The following is a 19,755-nucleotide window of genomic DNA, read 5'->3' as shown; positions in this document are numbered from 1 at the left end:
AACATGTGCATTGCAACTTAACATACCTTTCTCGATAAATGATAATAGCATACCTAATTGGGGTGGGCCTGTTTATTTCGCCAGTGGACCAATTTCCCGATATGTAGCAGGTTGCGCAACCAGAGCAAATTGTGCTCTCGTTTTGTGGAATACTGTTAACTTATTGCACTCTATATGGCATTGTTTTAATATCGTCCAGTAATGGTCCGAGTATTGAAATTCTCACATTTTTAAACGATTTGGAATACCAAATATTTTAGCTTGATTGAATGTGATAAACATCCTTAAAGGACATTGTAAGGATCTTGTAATAGATGCCAATGGTTTAATAGATGATAATGGAATGATGCACCCGTCTGCGCTAACGGCTTACGCTGTCGAGGCACCAGTAGAGGATGATAAGATCAACATGAGGTTAGATCAGTTAGCCCATCGTGATAAATTCCTGATTGATTTAGCTTGGAATGAAGATTTAAGTCTTATTAGAGATTGGCGTCTTTTGTAATTAGAGGCCATTCTAATTACAATAAACAGTAGGTTTGTGTGCCAACAGAAACCGACTGTTTCCTGTCGGACTATCTTATAGTAAGCGGCAACCGTACCCTATATGTATGCATGAACAGCACTACGGACATCATGTGACACCATTACTATTCCGGAGCACTAAAATGTCACCTCGTCTCTTGTAATTGCATCTTCTTATCGCTACCCTATAATCGAAAGACAGCTTAGAAAGCAAGTAGATGACTTTTTACACTCTTCCGCTTCTAGCGTTATATTGTACTTCATAATGTTCGAGTTTCTGTTCATTCATATGAGACAAACATTTTCCACTTTCAATCGGGTAAGCTCTTTTTGTATTTTTCTATTGTTTGTCATTTCAGTCACATGCGAACGATTTTATACAATGCCTCCCTCTCAGGTAGAAATGTGCAGAAATTTCTCGAAGTTTGTCGGCCAGTTAGTTGAAAACTGTGAGCAATTTCTAATCAGACGCTGGAACGATCGGAACGGAGCATACATTGCTAGAGTGCAGGAAGTTAAATTAAATTGCTGTGTCTAAAACTATATTTTAATCATTTAATACAAACTCTTACGGTATGACAAATCTACCGTCAGTCTGGAGTGCTTTCGAGCTAAGAAGAACTGACAAGCAACTCAGCTGTTAATCTTTTCAAATATGATTGTATAAGATTAAAAAATCAATTAATACAAACTCTTATGATATTCAAATCTTATTTTTATTCAAATACGTATTGTTCCTGACAAAAAATTAGGATTCGTTTCTAAATTAAATTAGGGAGAAGTGTGACCACCTTGTAGTGACCACCTCATGCTACTGTATTTTTGTCAAAAGGATAGTGGACTTTGGAACTCAACTCAAAGACCCTAATGGGCCGGTTACCGACATATCATATAGGGCCTATGGGACCGACCGTACAGGATTAAATATTTCGGATTCGTTTTTAAAGAAAATTAGGGAGAATATAGTAACCACATTATACTATTACATTTTTGTCAAAAGGATAGTGGTCTTTGGCACTCAACTAAGAACCTGAAGGGCCGGATACCGACTTATCTTATAGAGCATATAAGACTGATGATGTGCATCTGTAAGCATCACAACAGCCCCTACACATTGTAGAATGCAGGTAGGGTTCATGTTAGCATTTATTTTATGACAAGTATTATTTGTTATGTAAATAATATTACCGAACCGCCCCGCTTCGGATGCAGGCGCTATAAATCTTTGAATTTCTCGCAACTTCTTTACTGTAATATGCATGTATTACATACACATATAAGTCTTGACTCACTTTATGTGTTGCTGAAAACTGCAGTAAAACCCATTGCGTAATATAAAGACTGAAAGCATTTTATATTATGTATATATATCGATGTCCGTCTAAATGATTGAGCTTTGAAACTTCAAAGAAAGTTATCTCTGTAAAATATTGTTTATGTATTGAAAGATTAACATTGTTCATCTATTACTACAAAGTAAAGCGGATTTTTTAATGAAAAAAATAAACGCCGATCGAAAAACATTTTAATGTTTGAAAGGAACTCTATTCCAAAGTACTTAAATTTACAAAAGTAATTCTAAGAATGAAATGGCCAACCACTTTAGTTTAAAATATTTTCTTAAAAATCTAATTTTCATTTCTTAGATTATTTTTCTCTTTACCATTCAAACTTAACTTAAACCCATGAAAACGAAGATTCTTATCGAGTTGGTAAAAAGGTTCTTCCTGGTACCTCCACATAAACCCTCCAATAAACTACCGTAAGGGTTTCTAAAGAATTCGTAAAGGGTAGAATTTATTGTATGTACTCTAATACCTGATAGTTACCTAACCAACAATTTACAAAACGTCTACTAACCCTAAATAGGAAAAACCTAATAATAATGATAAGGATAATAATGGGTCGCTTAAACAAACACCTGTATATAATAGTGCTACAGATAGCCCTCTTTGTCGAGCTCTTTACTCACGTATTCCTGGAGTACTTGCAGTGGGCACACAACAAACACAATAATAACCAAAATTGACATCTGTTTTGTCTGTTGCATGTCAGAAATGACAAAATGTGTGAAACTAGTTCTAAAGACCTTAAAAACCACATATGTACCACATTTTAAGCAATAAATATTCATTTCATTTCATTTCATTTCAAATCCTCGGAACGGTGAGGTCGCTCAGTGCTGCCTGTGAAGACACTAGGAGACTTCTGCGCATTTGAGCAGCTTGGTTGGCTACTCTAGTACCTCCCAGATGGTTGGCCTCCCAGATGGCTAAATGCGGGGAATAGAGTTCATGTTACAATTACATTTATAGTACCTGATAGTTTCCATTGCTGCTCGGCGGGTTGTACCCCCTGCCGCCATATTGCACTGCACCCCCGTGGTACAGGGTGTTGTTGTTCGCATCCCGTGTGGTCGCAGCGGAATATGTGGATTTACAGTTTTGGGACATCCTGTGCTCCTGGAATTTCATACGTTTACAATTAATATTGATTAGTTTACAAAATATGAGTGAGAATATATAATATATGAGAATATATATAACACACAACTCTCACGGTGCTAAGTTATTAACTTAAACGGGACTCGTACTGTAGGTTCTAGACATACATACAAAACATACTACATTTATAAATATATAAATTCGAAAATGCATCTATCCGTTTCTTGCTTTTTCAAGGTTGAACGGCTGAATATATGTTAATGAAATTTAGTACAAAAATAGATTGTATCGTGAGGGCGAGCACTCGTAATCTAAAAAAACTGACGAAGTCGCAGTTTAAAGCTAGTTCTATACAGTCCAATTCATAGACAATTGGAAACCTATGAATAGTTATTAATAATAATATTTTGCTGATGTCGAACCGGTAATAGAAATTAACGTAGTGTGCTCTACAACCGCTATACCTATATTTATTATTAAGTACAAACAACTACGTAATAATTACTACAACATTGTCATGAAGCAAAAAAATGCATTCTGATGTAGAGATACGGTAACTATATACAAAACGTCACCTCGTCCGCGTGTACAAAAATGAATAACCCGTTTAATTTATATCGCCCATAAAAACTGTCTCACTTGCACGTATCTCCTGACCTCGTAAATAAACAAGTTTATAGAACGCCAGCTTATTGTAGATATATATAGGAATTTGTTGGTATTCTGTATGTTCGTTGCAGTAATTAGTAAAATCTGTCTCACCTACATGAACCGCTAAGTACTTTATTTCGTGAGATATCTGGTTGAAGGGATGAGATATAAGGGGAAAAGAGGGGAGAGCGAATTGTAGTAATGAAACTAGTGGGCCCATTGGATGATTTTATCATCACCATTATCAACATCTCAGTCCGGAAGACTGTCATTGCTGGACATAGGCCTCCCCAATTAAGCACAACGTCTCAAACGAGTAGCTAAGTCCAGGAATGAAGTCCCACTTACACGACACATTGTAGGGAATTAGGGGGTCAATGATTGACTAAATGTTCATCCTATCATTTTCCAATTCTACACTAATGCCCAACTAGCATTCTCCACTGATGCCCAACTAGCATTCTCCACTGAGGCCCAACTAGCATTCTCCACTGAGGCCCGACTAGCATTCTCCACTGAGGCCCGACTAGCATTCTCCACTGAGGCCCGACTAGCATTCTCCACTGAGGCCCGACTAGCATTCTCCACTGAGGCCCGACTAGCATTCTCCACTGAGGCCCAACTAGCATTCTCCACAGAGGCCCAACTATCATTCTCCACTGATACCCAACTAGCATTCTCCACTGATACCCAACTAGCATTCTCCACTGATACCCAACTAGCATTCTCCACTGATACCCAACTAGTATTCTCCACTGATACCCAACTAGCATTCTCCACTGAGGCCCAACTAGCATTCTCCACTGATACCCAACTAGCATTCTCCACTGATACCCAACTGGCATTCTCCACTGATGCCCAACTAGCATTCTCCACTGAGGCCCAACTAGCATTCTCCACTGAGGCCCAACTAGCATTCTCCACTGAGGCTCAACTAGCATTCTCTACTGAGGCCCAACTAGCATTCTCCACTGAGGCCCAACTAGCATTCTCCACTGAGGCTCAACTAGCATTCTCTACTGAGGCTCAACTAGCATTCTCCACTGAGGCCCAACTAGCATTCTCCACTGAGGCCCAACTAGCATTCTCCACTGAGGCCCAACTAGCATTCTCCACTGAGGCCCGACTAGCATTCTCCACTGAGGCCCGACTAGCATTCTCCACTGAGGCCCGACTAGCATTCTCCACTGAGGCCCGACTAGCATTCTCCACTGAGGCCCAACTAGCATTCTCCACTGAGGCTCAACTAGCATTCTCCACTGAGGCCCATTAACGCACTATTCCATTATCTGTCGCCTTATTGTAACTATATATGTGTTCTTTAATGTTTATGAGCTGATCCCGCAAACTCCGTTCCGCCTCAGAATTAAATAATATGTCAAAGATTTTCAGAAGTTTAGTTACGCAATAAATTTCTAAACTGTTTGTCAGATACGAACAGTTTGTATGGTAAAATAAAATGTGCATGGAATTTCTTCATGTTCTCTCATCGCTTCAAAAGAGCTTATATTAAGTATATATGAATAAATAATTTTCTATTCTACTTAAACCTTCCTTGGAGTTCTACAAATATTTCTAAACCAAAATTGCTAAATCGGTCCGTCCATTCTCGAGTTTCAGCGATTAACAAACGTCAGTTCATTTTTATATATAGATATACATCTTATATCATCATTACATAGTATAAAATAAAGTCGCAGTCGCTGTCTGTCCGTCCCTATGTATGCTTAAATCTTTAAAGCTACGTAACGGATTTTGAAGAAGTTTTTTTAATAGATAGAGTGATTCTAGAGGAAGGTTTATAAATATAACTAGCTGTATCCACGACTTAGTCCGCATGGAATTTAACTTCATTTTTCTAAAATAGTAAGTAACAGTAGCCTACAAAAGTCTTTATTACATTAGCTACCTGCAAATAAAACTCCTGTCAAAATCGGTACAACCATTTCAGAGATTAGATGGAACAAACAGACAGACAGACAAAAATTGTAAAAAATGTTATTTTGATGTATGTACCGTATTTATATTCATATGCACATGCATACTACATAGTAAAAACGGTTATTTCAATATTACAAACAGACACTCCAATTTTATTTCTATGTGTAGCTAATACATGTACACCCATGCGAAGCCAGGGCGAGTAGCTAATTCTATATAAAAGTTAATTAATAATTCTTCTGCAAAACACTTTATTTGTAATATATAAAAAAAAGTGTTTTCCATCTATATTCTATCTATCTATCTATGATGAGTAACAAAAACAGTTCGAACGATATGTAAATCCGCGCTCGCAAGTTAGTTTCGGGCCGGCCGTCACAATCACGCGGTGGCAGTCCGTGATGGTAATTAAAAAAACCGGCCCGTCCCAAACTGTATTGGTACAGTTAGCAACAGTAATGGTAACACGACACCGACGGTGCAGCCCGCCGTCCGCCGTCAGCCGCCAGCCGGATGCATTTGGTTTTTTTGACTTTACTTTTATTTCACCTATACATATAAATAAAATTGGAGTGTCTGTTTGTGATATTGAAATAACCGTTTTTTACATGCATATGAATGTAAATACGGTACATAATAATATGTCTGTCGGTCTACAGATAGACCGGCTAATCTCTGAAATGGCTAGACCGATTTTGACGGGACTTTTTTTGGCAGGTAGTTGATGTAATAAGGTGTAGCTCAGGCTAATTGTATTGGCAATTGTACAGGCAATTTGTGCATATCAAAAAAATAAAGGTACATTTAATAGCTCCATTGGAGCGGTAATAAAATTATATTTATTACTATTTTAATTTGTATTACAGGATTGGTACATTCACAAGCCCTAATATCGGGCTACTCGAATAAATATTCAAATAAACTATTGTTACTGAGTATAAACAACATAATATGTTGTTTAAATAGAAAAATGACATTTTTTAATTAGAAGCTACAATTGCCTATTTTTATATAAGTCAATTAAATTAACCACGCCGTCTAAATCATTATCTGAATACTTTTAAAATGATATATACCACTTCTATGTAAATTTAAAACTTTAAAGGAAAATATAATTTAAATAAATTTAAAAACTTTGAATGCCTGTCGTGAAAAAAAAAACATTTTGAATAGTGCCATGTTTCTATTTTCTAACCGACGATATGCATGATGACTAGGGCCCTCACAGGTCACTGCAAATTGAACTAACATATCGCAAAACTAGGTCTATGCACAGAAATCTGCAGATTTTGCCGGGCTGAAGTCCAAACGCCGCTACACATCCTATGTGGTTGTAGCCTACTCATGCACAAACTAAATATCTCCTTTAGAAAGTTTACACTATATCCTGAGGAGATAGTAACCATTGCTCCATTCCTTCAATTCTTGTCCCTAACGCATCTAGGTTGCGAACTCTGAAATAGAGCGAGCACAATAGATCTATGTAGGTCGCAGTGCTACAGGTCCAAGCACCTGACAATGGCCGAAACCCCTCAATAATAATAAAAAATGTGTTATAAGGATACAGGAAGGCTGAAGAAGAGATGGATTAGATGAATGTACTGTGAAAGATGATATGGCCAGAGTAAATAACGAGATCACTGCGAACAGGGATGAATGGAAGAGAAAAACATACATTACGACGACCACAAATAAATTGGATAAGGAAGAAGCAGATGATGCAGTGCTGTGAATACGTTGTACGGTGGATAGGTGATTGTGATTTCACTTCTGTTCCCAGTCAGGGTAGTAAGTATTGAAAAAAAAAAATTATTTATAATATTAATAGCTACTCGCGCCGGCTTCGCACGGGTGTACATGTATTATATACTAGCTTTTGCCCACGGCTTCGCTCGCGTTAATTTATCCGCTCAGGGGTGAAATTTATCAGAATCCTTTCTTAGGGGATGCCTACGTCATAGTAGCTTTATGCATGCAAAGTCTCAGCCCGATCGGTTTAAAATTCTCAAAGTTTCATACAAACTTTTATCCCTTATTTTATCACCTTGTGGGTAGAATTAATCAAACTCCTTTCTTAGCAGATGCCTACGTCATAACATCTACCTGCATGCCAAATTTCAGCCCGATCCGTCCAGTGGTTTGGGCTGTGCGTTGATAGATCACTATGTCAGTCACCTTTGAGTTATATATATATATATAGATATAAACCTTCCTCTTGAATCACTATCTATTAAAGAAACCGCTTCAAAATCCGTTGCGTAGTTTTAAAGATTTAAGCATACATAGGGACGGACAGACAGCGACAGCGACTTTGTTTTATACTATGTAATTATATTTTTTCTAACCTTGGACAGTTCACATAGCCCCATAAAGAACTATAGTTAACAGAGCTTGCGTTATTTGTACTAGACAACTGATGTGGGGGTTTAAACTCACAGTTCAGTGATAATGATATTGGTTGATCTGATTGATTCCATGATTGATTGATTGATGAGAGGTTTTTGCTAAATAAAACCGCATTAGTTAGCTATTCGAACACTGATTTTGATACTAAAATAAATGAAATGAGGTGAAATGCATTTTGGGGTGAAATTGCACGTGTCGACAATAATTGTGTATTGCAAGAGCAGGCATATGCGGTTATCCGTACTATTGATATAAACACTTAGATAATATTTTTTTATAAACACATACATAAGATACATAATAAACACCAGTTTAATACTAACAATTATACTCATGAATACAAATGTTTGTACTGTACGTGAAATCGAACCCTTGACCATGTGAAAGTAAGGTTGTGTGCTGAACCGTTAGACCACCGAAACTGTACTTGCAAGGGATTAATCTTAATTTCTAGCTTATAATATATATATAATATAAAATGGCTGGTTTTGTCTGTCTGATTCACGATTTACTTACCTTAAACCACGTTCTAAATTTGTTACTCAGTGAATTCGTTAATTTAATACGAGTTTCGCTATAACTAGAAGAATTTCTTCCCGAAGATTTATAACAATATAGAGAAAGTCACGGAATCTTATAACGTTTTATTTCAATAGTATGTAATTAATATTTTCAATAATAGTTACAAACGAGGACGTAGGAAGGTAGATGGATATGTCTACCCATAATTATCCCATCTACCAGCTGCTCTTCACACATGATCATGGTATAACATTGCTCAAATCCTTACTAATGTGAAAGTAACTCTATCTGTCCCGCTTTTACGCCAAAACTACTGAACCGATCTGCATGAAATTTGGTACACAGATTGTCTAGACCCCGACAAAGGACATATGCTACTTTTTCATGCGATAACAGGGTTGTAAGAGCTTGAAAGGGGAGATGTAAGTTTGTAACGTCATTTTTAATGCTAGAAGCTTGAAACTTATATTTAAGCTGTTGATTAAATATATATGTATATATAAATATAAATATGACATTCAAAGTTTGTAAAAAAATTAACTTTAAGAGGGTACAATTAAGTAGGGATGAAAGTTTGTATGAAAAATCGTCATTTATGAAGCTAGGACAATGAAACTTTTTTCTTTGGCTTTAGATTATTGACTATTTTTTCAAAGCTCTAACACAAAAATTACAGCTCTCTCTCTCTCAATAAAAAAACAAATAAAACGTGGCAAGAGACCGTGATTTTCTTTACTTATAAATAATGACCTCGTCAAATTTAAAAGTTTATAATAATACTTACTAACCCGGCCAACTTCCTACCGCCGGACAGTCTAATGCCTTGCGTCATAAATACTAACAAGATGACTGATAGACTGACTGATCCGGAACAATCTGGAATGTTCGAGACCAATCGATTTGATACTGACAGTCATTTGATAGTTTTCTTTGAGTCATGCGATAGTTTTTTTTCATAAGGTTACATTTCTTATCGAGTATTTTTATATACTTCTAATATAGTTCTTAATTTTTCAAATATTTGAATACTTATTCTACAATTCTGGACAGAGACAAGTGCAACAAATCAGAAATCATTAAAATAGGTATAGCCGTTTTTCTTTACATACTGTAATATAAAATCGGCGCCGTGTCTGTACGTTTATATCCTTTAAACTAGGCAATATATTTTAATATCGTTTTAGCAATAGATAGAGTGATGTAAGAGGAATGTTTATATATAACATATGCCTATTATAGTATAGAAAAGTAGAGAAAATAAACAAATCTGTGCGAAGCTAGAGTCGCTAGTGATGTATACCATACTCTACATACATATATATATGTATAATATAAACAAAGTAGTATATATACATTCTTAGACGGCCTCTGTTATATACATTGAATATCTAGGCAAAACCGAGGTGGGTCACTAGTCCATAAGTATTACAAAACAAGGTGTATTGCTACTGCAACCGCGACAGTCGAATTATTTAATTATGCTAAATAGAAACAATTAACATCATACTGTATAAATAATTTATGACAGTCACAAAACTGATCTATAATTGTTCCACATTTAGAAGAAACTTGTTTTTATGCTAAACTGCACTTTTAATCTGCGATAGAAATAAACTAGACAATACTGAGTTGATTTTTACACAGAGTGTTCCGAATATATATTTTTTCGGACTACTCTAATGCTGTTGGCTACAGTTGGCCTATACAGCTTCACCGGACGATAGGATGCGAGTGCAGATGGCACTCCAAACCCGCGGAAGGACTTATGGAGCGGCTGAAGGCCAACTCCCGCTTGACGAATACGACCTTAATCTGGGGTACCACTAGGGGTTCGAACCTCGGCTCAGGCCGTCGTAACATCGATCCCCGTCCAATTCAATCGGAGGGAGTCTAACCCGCGGTAGGACTTATATAGCGGATGAAGGCCAACTCCCGCCTGACGGATACGACTTTTTTTTTTTTTATACTACTATGGTGGCAATCAAGCATACGGCCCATCTGATGGTAAATGGTTACCGTAGCCTATGAACGCCTGAAACACCAGGGTATCACTTGCACGTTGCCGACCCTTAAGAAACCTTAATATACCCTTCTTGAAAAACCCCATGCTGTAGTCTCGTGGGAAAACCTCGGCAGGAAGTTCATTCCACAATCTAAGTGTACGCGGGAGGAAACTCCTCTGAAACCGCACTGTTCGGGACCACTTAGGTTCCAGTGTGTGGGGATGAATTCCCTATCGATGGCGAGCGGTGCGGTGGTAAAAGGTGGCTGTCGGCATCATGTCGAACAATTCCTCAGAACACAGTCCGTTGTATAATCGGTAGAACACACAAAGCGAGGCGAAGTCTCGCCTCAAGCTGAGTGGCTCGATACCGCGAGAGAGATTGGGATCATCGACAATTCTCATAGCACGTCTCTGAACCGAGTCAAAAGGACCGAGCTGGTATCCAGGTGCTCCCGCCCAAAGATGAGAGCAGTACTCCATATGCGGCCGAACCTGTGACTTATATAAGAGAAGTCTCTGGTCCGCAGTGAAGTACCGCCTCGCTCTATTGAGCACACCGAGCTTCTTGGACGCCAGCTTTACCTTTTTAATCTGAGGGCACCGCTAGGGGTTTGAATCTCGGCTTCGGTCGTCGTAATTTCGATCCCCGTTTGAATTGGACGATGTATCAATTGGAGGGCACGTAATTTCGTTTGAATAGGATATCGAAAATAAATATTGAGACGAACTTCATAGCAAGTGTGTAACTGAGAAGGAAACTACAAGCAGCTCCCGGAACATGCGACCCGGGGTATTAACTAATGTTTTGTAAAGATCATCCATCTCCGATGTTGAGACAAGGCATGTATATTCTGTGCTAAGTGGATCGCCGACTGCATATTTCTCTTGAAGGTATCCTGATCGGAATTAGTCCATCGGGCAGGTGCCTACCTCTGCCCCTACCTCCGTCCACTTCACTGATAAAAATATTGAAATTTCACGCAAAATGCATGAAGACTTTAAAGTTGTGTATTTAGGTAAAACAGTCTATTTTTTTCAGCCAACCTGTTGTATACTGTACTGGCTAATAAGAAATGTATGTATTATTATAAATTTCTATTTAAATATTATAGTTCTTTTATCAATCGTCAATTGTCAATCGATTCCTAATTTTTACCTATATATATCTATAAATATAAATAAAATTGGAGCGTCTGTTTGTAATATTGAAATAACCGTTTTTTACTACATGCATATGAATATAAATATGGTACATACACCAAAATAACATTTTTTACAATTTTTTTCTGCCTATCAGTTTGTTCCGGCTAATCTCTTAAATGGCTGGACCATATTTGACGGGATTTTTATTGGCAGGTAGCTGATGTAATAAAGAGTAACGCAGGCTACTTTTATTTTAGAAAATTAAAGTTAAATTCCACGCGGACGAAGTCGCGGATACAGCTAGTATGAAAAATGCAACACAACCGAAATAAAGCTTACAATCTTCTTGCTTTGTAGGTTGTATTTCGATTGTAGGATGTATTAGGCGGAGAAATTATAAGATTAGAGGTTGTCGCCGTCCCCTGGTATGGCGGTCCATGAGTAGTATCACGGATGTCACATGATAACGTGATATCGGTAGTCCTATGGCTATAGACAACGCTTGTTCTTTGCCATCGGGCGGGCCGTCACCACATTTACAATTCCAATTGCATAAAAAAATATGCCAAATAATCGACTCGCGAATATAGTGAAACCATTCGAATCTGTGAATTACCTTGGAATACTTTGCATACTGTCAAGTACCGGTTATTTTATAAAAAATTAATAAAATTTCCAGAACATTCCTTTCATCAATTAATAAGTACAATCAACATTGTATCCATCTAAAGGATACTTTATACAAAATTACTCGTAAGCAACTCCATTCTCTACCAATTCTGCCGTCAGTAGCTTAATCTGCATCGAGATACATTTTACATTTACTATTTTATTAATAAACTAGTGGTACCGGCTTCGCTATATCTTTTCAGCCAAATTTCCGCAGTGTCTCAAGACGAAGGTTTACGACCAATGAGTGTTGCCAGTGATGACTTACGGAACAGAGACGTGGTCGCTAACTATGGGCCCCATCAACAAGCTCAGAGTCACTCAGAGGGCAATGGAGAGGGCTATGCTCGGAGTTACTCTGCGTGATCGAATCAGAAATGAGGAGATCCTTAGAAGAACCAGAGTGACCGACATAGCCCGAAGAATTGCGACTCTGAACTGGCAATGGGCAGGGTACATAGCTCGTAGGACAGATGGCCGTTGGGGCAGTAAAGACCTCGAGTGGCGACCGCGGACCGGAAGACGCAGCGTGGCCTCCAGCAAGGTGGACCGACGATCTGGTCAAGATCGCTGGAAGGCATTGGATGCGAGCAGCCGATCCGATCCACGGCCGATCGTCGTGGAGATCTTTGGGGAGGCCTATGTCCAGCAGTGGACGTCTTCCGGGCTGCGATGATGATGGTGATCACCAGCTTCGCGCAGATGCAGTACAAATCTTTAAATTTCCCAGTTTATTCTATACTATAATACTCATGTATTATACATATAAACCTTCTGTGAAAACATTACAGCTACTTTTTACGTGAAACTTTAAAATACAATTACAAAATAGATTAGAGACATTATTTTTTTGTATGTACAGATATATAGATATATTGAAGATAAGACGGTATCACTATTGCTATTTATTCATCTGTTCGTCTGTCCCTTGTTAGCTTGTTACAGACTCGTATGATGTTCCCTCAACCGGCGTCGAATGCCATTGTGCTTGCTAGCGAGGCTTAGGACAGGGCTGCCAACCCTAGGTACATTGATTTTAGAAGAGAAAGTGATAAAATCCATCACACTTATAATTATAATAGTATTCAGGTCCCTAAGTTACAGTGTAACGTTCAAATGAGAAGAAAACCATATTAAATTGTATTTGCTGCTATAATCCACTGAATATCTCCATCAAACACAGTTTAGCCTCGTACGGGGAATAAAAAATCGTATAGAATCTCGAACTTCACTTTGATAGTCCAACTTCTTACATCCTAGTATTTAAACCTATTGTCGAAGGTAAGAATAATAATAAATAAATAAATAAAATAATAAATGAAGATTGTTAGTGATGTGGACTATTAAATGAAATTAGAAAATAATTTATTCAAATAAACTTAATTTAAGCACTTTTGAATAGTCATAACAAATTTTTATTTTATCTACCGCTCGTTCGGAAATCTGTCTCATCACAAGAAGAACGAGCAAGAAACTTGTGTGTTGCTCTTTTAAATAATCCTTGTAAGTTTACATTTACAAGCCGAAACGTGTGAATACAAACTACCAACTAGCACTAATTTTTTGGGTCAAATATAAATATACAATAAGATTAAATCACTCGTAGTGATAAGAGCAGACCAGTCCCTACAATCAGCACTCGTTCACGAGTATGACGGCTGGCTGATCACTGCGCTCGACTATATTTTAGGGAGCCCAATGACCCGGGCCACCACACCGCCACATGTCTGGACATTTTAGTGGGCATGACTACTCATTCCACTCGACCACGTCGACCTATTTTCTAGTAATATACCATGTCAGGTTGACCTCCACGTGGTTCCTCCTGGAAACCATCGTAGTAAATTGTCATTTGGGACTATTGACCCTATTGCTAGCAATGTACTCTGTCAGTTTGGCCTCCAACGTCCCCCTGGAGCGAATCGAACCCGTACCATGGTTAGTAAACCGCCATGCTATTCCGTCAAATAGATGTACATCTATCTATTTGACGAAAAAGCATAGCGGTTTACTACCGATGGTCGAATAATAATAATAATAATAATAATAATAATCTCAGGACAATTCACACAGCGCCATCTAGACCCAAGTTAAGCTAGCTAAAGCTTGTGTTATGGGTACTAGATAACTGATATATATTTATATATATCAATATATATATATAACATATATATATATATATTTATATCGTAAATACATACATATTATACACAGAAAATACCCAGACCGATACAAACACTCATACTCATGAATACAAATGTTTGTGCCGTGCGAGGAATCGAACCCGCGACCATCGGACGTAAAGCGGTGTGCTAGACCGCTAGACCACCGAGGTCGTCGAATAAAAAATACTTTTAAGGGGACCTGCTACAGTTGGCATCCCTGGCGCGGAGCGTGCAACATCCGTGTACCATACCATGATAGGTCAAGATCTCGTCTAGTACTCGACCGGTTGTACCTACTGTCCGTATTGCGTATCAATGGGTCAGCTCGCAGTCCCGTTATGTTGCCGAACAATCGTGTGTACAAAATGAAATCACTCCTCTATCTGTAGTTAGATTTTCCTGTACTTATATTTTGTCATAGTAGCTTATGTAAAAAAACGTTTGTGTGTTCTACATCTCACCTTTTTTTTTACGTCAGGAAAATCCCTCACGGAGAACCATCCGCTTAGGGACGAATGGATACTGCCGGACTCCTACCTGCTAAAAACCTGACGACTGTTCCTCCTCGACATAATCGCCGTGGGCATGGGATACGCATTCACCAAGACCACCGGCATGGCTCCCATCGAAGGGACCTTTCCATCTAGGCGTGCAGGGAACAGTGTCTGCACGCCACCTCCAGACCCTAATGCTTCCCCGGTGAGCTCCGGATTGCTCTACATCTCACCTATTATTAGGCTTACCAACTTTCTTTACATGAAATAAAGTATATTCAGCTAAAGGAATAGAATTTTATTTATTATCTTCTGGGTAAGCGCGACATCCTAGGTCTCGCCATCATTTCCCATCAGATGAGGTAAGACCAAGCGTAAACCCATTCATTATAATAATAAAAAAATATATATTGTTTGAAATACATATTTTTTTAGAGCTTCGCACAACTTACTAATTTACAATCTTTATTAAAAACTTCATACGCCTCACAACAATTATAATTGAAATTAAAATAAACGAGGAGCTCATTTTTCATTAAATCAATAGCTGCTCTATTTCTATCATCCCGCCACTTAGCATTCATTACTGAAATAACACTTTCAGTAAATGCTGAGGTTTTGATTCTGAAAATTTTGTATACTTCATTTTTGTTCAACAGAAAAAAGTATAATTTAGTGAAACACAGTATAATACTGTTTAAAACGGTATAACTGGCAACCCTACCTATTACAGCAGCTTGAAAATGGTGAGATAAGGTTTTTTTATAGTATAGGGGATAAACGAGCACTTGATAGTAGGTGATTACCGCCGCCCATGAGCACCCGCAACACCAGGGGGATTGCAAGTTCGTTCCCGGCCTTTTAAGAAGGAATAAGATCTTCTTTTAAAGTTTCAATATCGTATCTGTTCGAAATTACCATTGCTGGAGGGTAATTCCACAATGTAGAAAGGTAATTTTGTTTTGAACTATTCTAATGTTGTTTGCCGCAGCTGGTCTTTACAGCTTCACCGAATCATAGGACGCGAGTGCAGATGGCACTCCAAATACGCGAGGACTTATAGAGCGGCTGCAGGAAAACTTCTGCCTGACAAATACAACTTTATTTTGAGGGCACCGTTAGGGTTCCGGAACTCAAGTGAGGGCGCCGCAATTTCGGTCCCCGTTTGAATTCTATGGGGGATCGATAGGATAGGATAAGTGTGATATTAGTGAGTGGTAATAAGTCATATAATAACGTGATACCCGTTGTGGGCCATCAGCTTGTTTTCCATAACAATTATATAAAAAAATGCCAATATTTTGAGAACTTTCCTGAAATAATAGTAATAATAATATCTCAGGACAATTCCCGCAGCGACATCTAGTTCCAAGCTAAGTAGAGCTTATGTTGTAGAGTACTAGATCACTGATACAAATACATAGATACATTTTTTGTAAATACATACATAATATACACAGAAAACTAGATCGATGCAATCATACTCTGAAACTGCGACTATCGGAAGTAAGAGCTATGCTAAAACGCGACATAACCGAGGTCGTCAAATATACACATAGAAAGCATTACGGATGTCACAAAGTTTATATCACGCGTGTTACTTAAACATCGACGTGGCATTTATATTGCTCGCTTAAAATCATTAACTATAAGTATTTATTGTGCTTTGAACTGTGTTACCCAATCGGAAGGCCATTTCAATAAATGTCAGCTTATCCTTTCTCATAGGATATATTTTAGCGCTTCAGAAACGGGATTGCCCTTTTAAATGTGAGGGTTTTATTTGGTTTTTTATTAAGAGAAAGAACTAGCAACCTACGCTTAAATACTTTTTTTTATATAAGACTCATCACAAGAAGAACTAACACGATACAGTTTTCAAGTAAGGACAATGAAGACAGAGATAAAGAAGATAATCTATATATAATATTAATACGTGAAGGAAAACCTTTGTACCTATTGTTCGCGCTGGTCTTTGCCTCATACTGGGAGTCTATAGCCGTGCACTTAAAAAAAAAAAAAAGAAAGGCGGGTTACTTGTTCGCATTGCCGCCATTGTCGCAAGGTCGCATCAAATCATTAATTCAATATTAAAATAATTCTGTTATAATTTTCAAATAAAATACAACAAAACAAGAAAAGACTGTACGTGTATCATAATGAGTTCATGAAAAGCAGTGCAGTGTGGTAATTCTGCCGAAAGTTCCCGGGAACGAAGATTGTGCAAGTTTGGCGACAAGGTCAGTGTGCATTTTTGAATCCCAGTACCTATTATTGGAAGTTAATGTTAAAAATATATCATTATTCGAACACCTATGATTGCTTGAATTGACTTTGAACGCTTGAATTTTCGCACATTTTTATAGTTTATATTGAGAAGGCGTGTAGGATTCTAATATGTTTTTAATTAGAAATATATAATATAGAAAATTATTTAATCACTAATAAACATTACACAGACTAACATGTATTTGATACATACACGCATATATACTCATTTGTTTAATTGTTATTAGTTTAAAGATCTGAGCGACCACTAGTTAAAATAAAAAGAATAGAATAGAAAATTCTTTATTCAAATAAATTTTACTATGACTATTCAAAAGTGTTAATCACTTTTGAATAGTCATAGTTTTTTTAAATGTACCAATCAATAGAAAAGCTGTGCCATCACAAGTAGAGCGAGCAAGAAACTTGCGTGTTGCTTTTTTAAATATATGTAACTTTATATTTTTAAGTTGAAAAGTTCATATACAAACTATTAATAATTAAAAAATGAGAATATACTTATAAAAACATATGTCAACGTTCTAACGAGCAAGAAACTTGCGTGTTGCTCTTTTAAATAATTGTAACTCTACATTTTTAAGTCGAAAAGTGTATATACAAACTTTTAATAATTAAAATCTGAGAAGATTGTTATTAAAACATGTGGCAAACTTCGAACGAGCAAGAAACTAGCGTGTTGCTCTTTTAAATAATTGTAACTCAACATTTTTAAGTCGAAATGTGTGAATAAAACCTTTTAATAATTAAAATCTGAGAAGATTGTTATTAAAACATGTAAAAAACTTCGAACGAGCAAGAAACTTGCATATTGTTCTTTTAAATAATCATTGTAACTTTACATTTTTAAGTAGAAATGTGTGAATAAAAACTTTTAATAATTAAAAAGTGAGAAGATTGTTATGAATAGACGTGACAAAGTTCGAACGAGCAAGAAACTTGCGTGTTGTTCTTTTAAATAATTGTAACTCAACATTTTTAAGTCGAAATGTGTGAATAAAACTTTTAATAATTAAAAAGTGAGAAGAACGAAAGAAAAGAAAGTGTTATGAAAAGACGTGACAAAGTTCGAACGAGCAAGACACTTTTAAATAATCGTTGTAACTTTACATTTTTAAGTCGAAATGTGTGTATACAAACTTTTAATAATTGAGAAAAATTTTAATAATTAAAAAATGAGAAGTGTATTATAAAGACATGTAAACAAAGCCGCGGCAATCAGTCAGTAAGGTAATAATATTAGACAATCAATCTGTGTATCGTTTCTTAGAAATCTGCAATAAAGATTATCTAAGTATTTCGATTAATTAATTCATTAGTCAACCCGGGTACTCTATATTGTATCCGTCGTACCGGATGCATATAATAGGATCAGATTTTAGTCAATCAATTATTGATTGCTGATAGTCAGTGGCAACTTCCATCATAGGAATTAATAGAATAATATATTCCATATATTAGGAAATAACATCTGTAACACAGGGATGTTACGGCCTATAAATTAGTGACATTGTGTAATAATGAATAAATATATTGTTATTTTTTTTTATTCTCAGCTTTTGCTGGTTTTCTCCACACTTACGGGCCGAAACCAAGTAAGTGCAGAGTGTGTGTATGTGTGTGTGCGCGTGTGTGTATGTGTGAGTGTGTGTGTACTTATTGTGTGCCTGGTGTGACTGGTGTTATATCCTTTTCATCTATTTCGAGAAATTATGGACTGTACGGTATTTAAGATGGCAGCCTTTTGAAGGGTGATGTAAAGTGTTTTTTGTATATTTAATTGTTTCAGGCTGTGATGTAGGTGATTAGGTATGATACCTGTAGATGAGAGGACTATGGGTATTATATAAACTTTTTCCTGTTTCCAAATTCTTGTTACTTCTTCCTTTAGCTCTGCATATTTGTTTATTTTTTATTATTATTATTATTATCATTGCTCCGACATTTCAACATTCTGACGCCGATCAAATCTTCTATTTAGGTAGCTATTATGCATATAATAATTATTTTTATTAGCTGTGCTGTAATTTATAGCCTATATGTTATTCTGGTGTATAAGCTACATTACTGTAAAGTTTCATTAAAATCCATTTAGTAGTTTTTGCGTGAAAAATTAACAAACATGCATCGTTACTCACAAGCTTTTGCGTTTATAATATTATTAAGATGTATATCAAAAATTGGGAATTCTTCGTCTGTTATGAATGTTAGAAATTACATAATGTGTGAAATACATAATATGATTTAAAATACTACATACAATGTACCATTACAATTTAAGCAATAAATATTAATTTCGTCTCATCTCATTTCGTCTCATCTAATCTCATTGAATAAACTACTAATATTAACTATTCACTGTAAATGTTCAAGGAAATAAATTATCTAGCTATAAATTTACTAGTATGCGACTCAAAGTTAGGTACATTTCGAACCGTGACTGAATTTCTCAAATCGGTGCTGAGGTCCAAGTTTACGTTCCTCATTACAAAATCCTCTCTATC

The 19,755-nt window shown here is 36.8% G+C and overlaps 1 protein-coding gene across 1 annotated transcript in view; it reads right to left on the bottom strand.

The window, feature by feature from the left end:
* Positions 1 to 19,755, bottom strand: part of LOC131852538 (uncharacterized) — a 55,337-nt gene that overhangs the window by 6,287 nt on the left and 29,295 nt on the right. Inside the window, exon 2 of the mRNA XM_059203216.1 lies at positions 2,844 to 2,987. Coding sequence (XP_059059199.1) covers positions 2,844 to 2,978 — 135 coding nt within the window. The 5' untranslated portion in view covers positions 2,979 to 2,987. The remainder of the gene's footprint in view (positions 1 to 2,843; positions 2,988 to 19,755) is intronic.

Source organism: Achroia grisella, unplaced genomic scaffold (assembly GCF_030625045.1).
Source record: "Achroia grisella isolate CSIRO2021 unplaced genomic scaffold, CSIRO_AGI_Agris_v1 utg853, whole genome shotgun sequence".
Taxonomy (NCBI): Eukaryota; Metazoa; Arthropoda; class Insecta; order Lepidoptera; family Pyralidae; genus Achroia; species Achroia grisella.
Note: the sequence above shows the minus strand (reverse complement) of the source record. Positions and strands in the feature narration are given on the sequence as shown.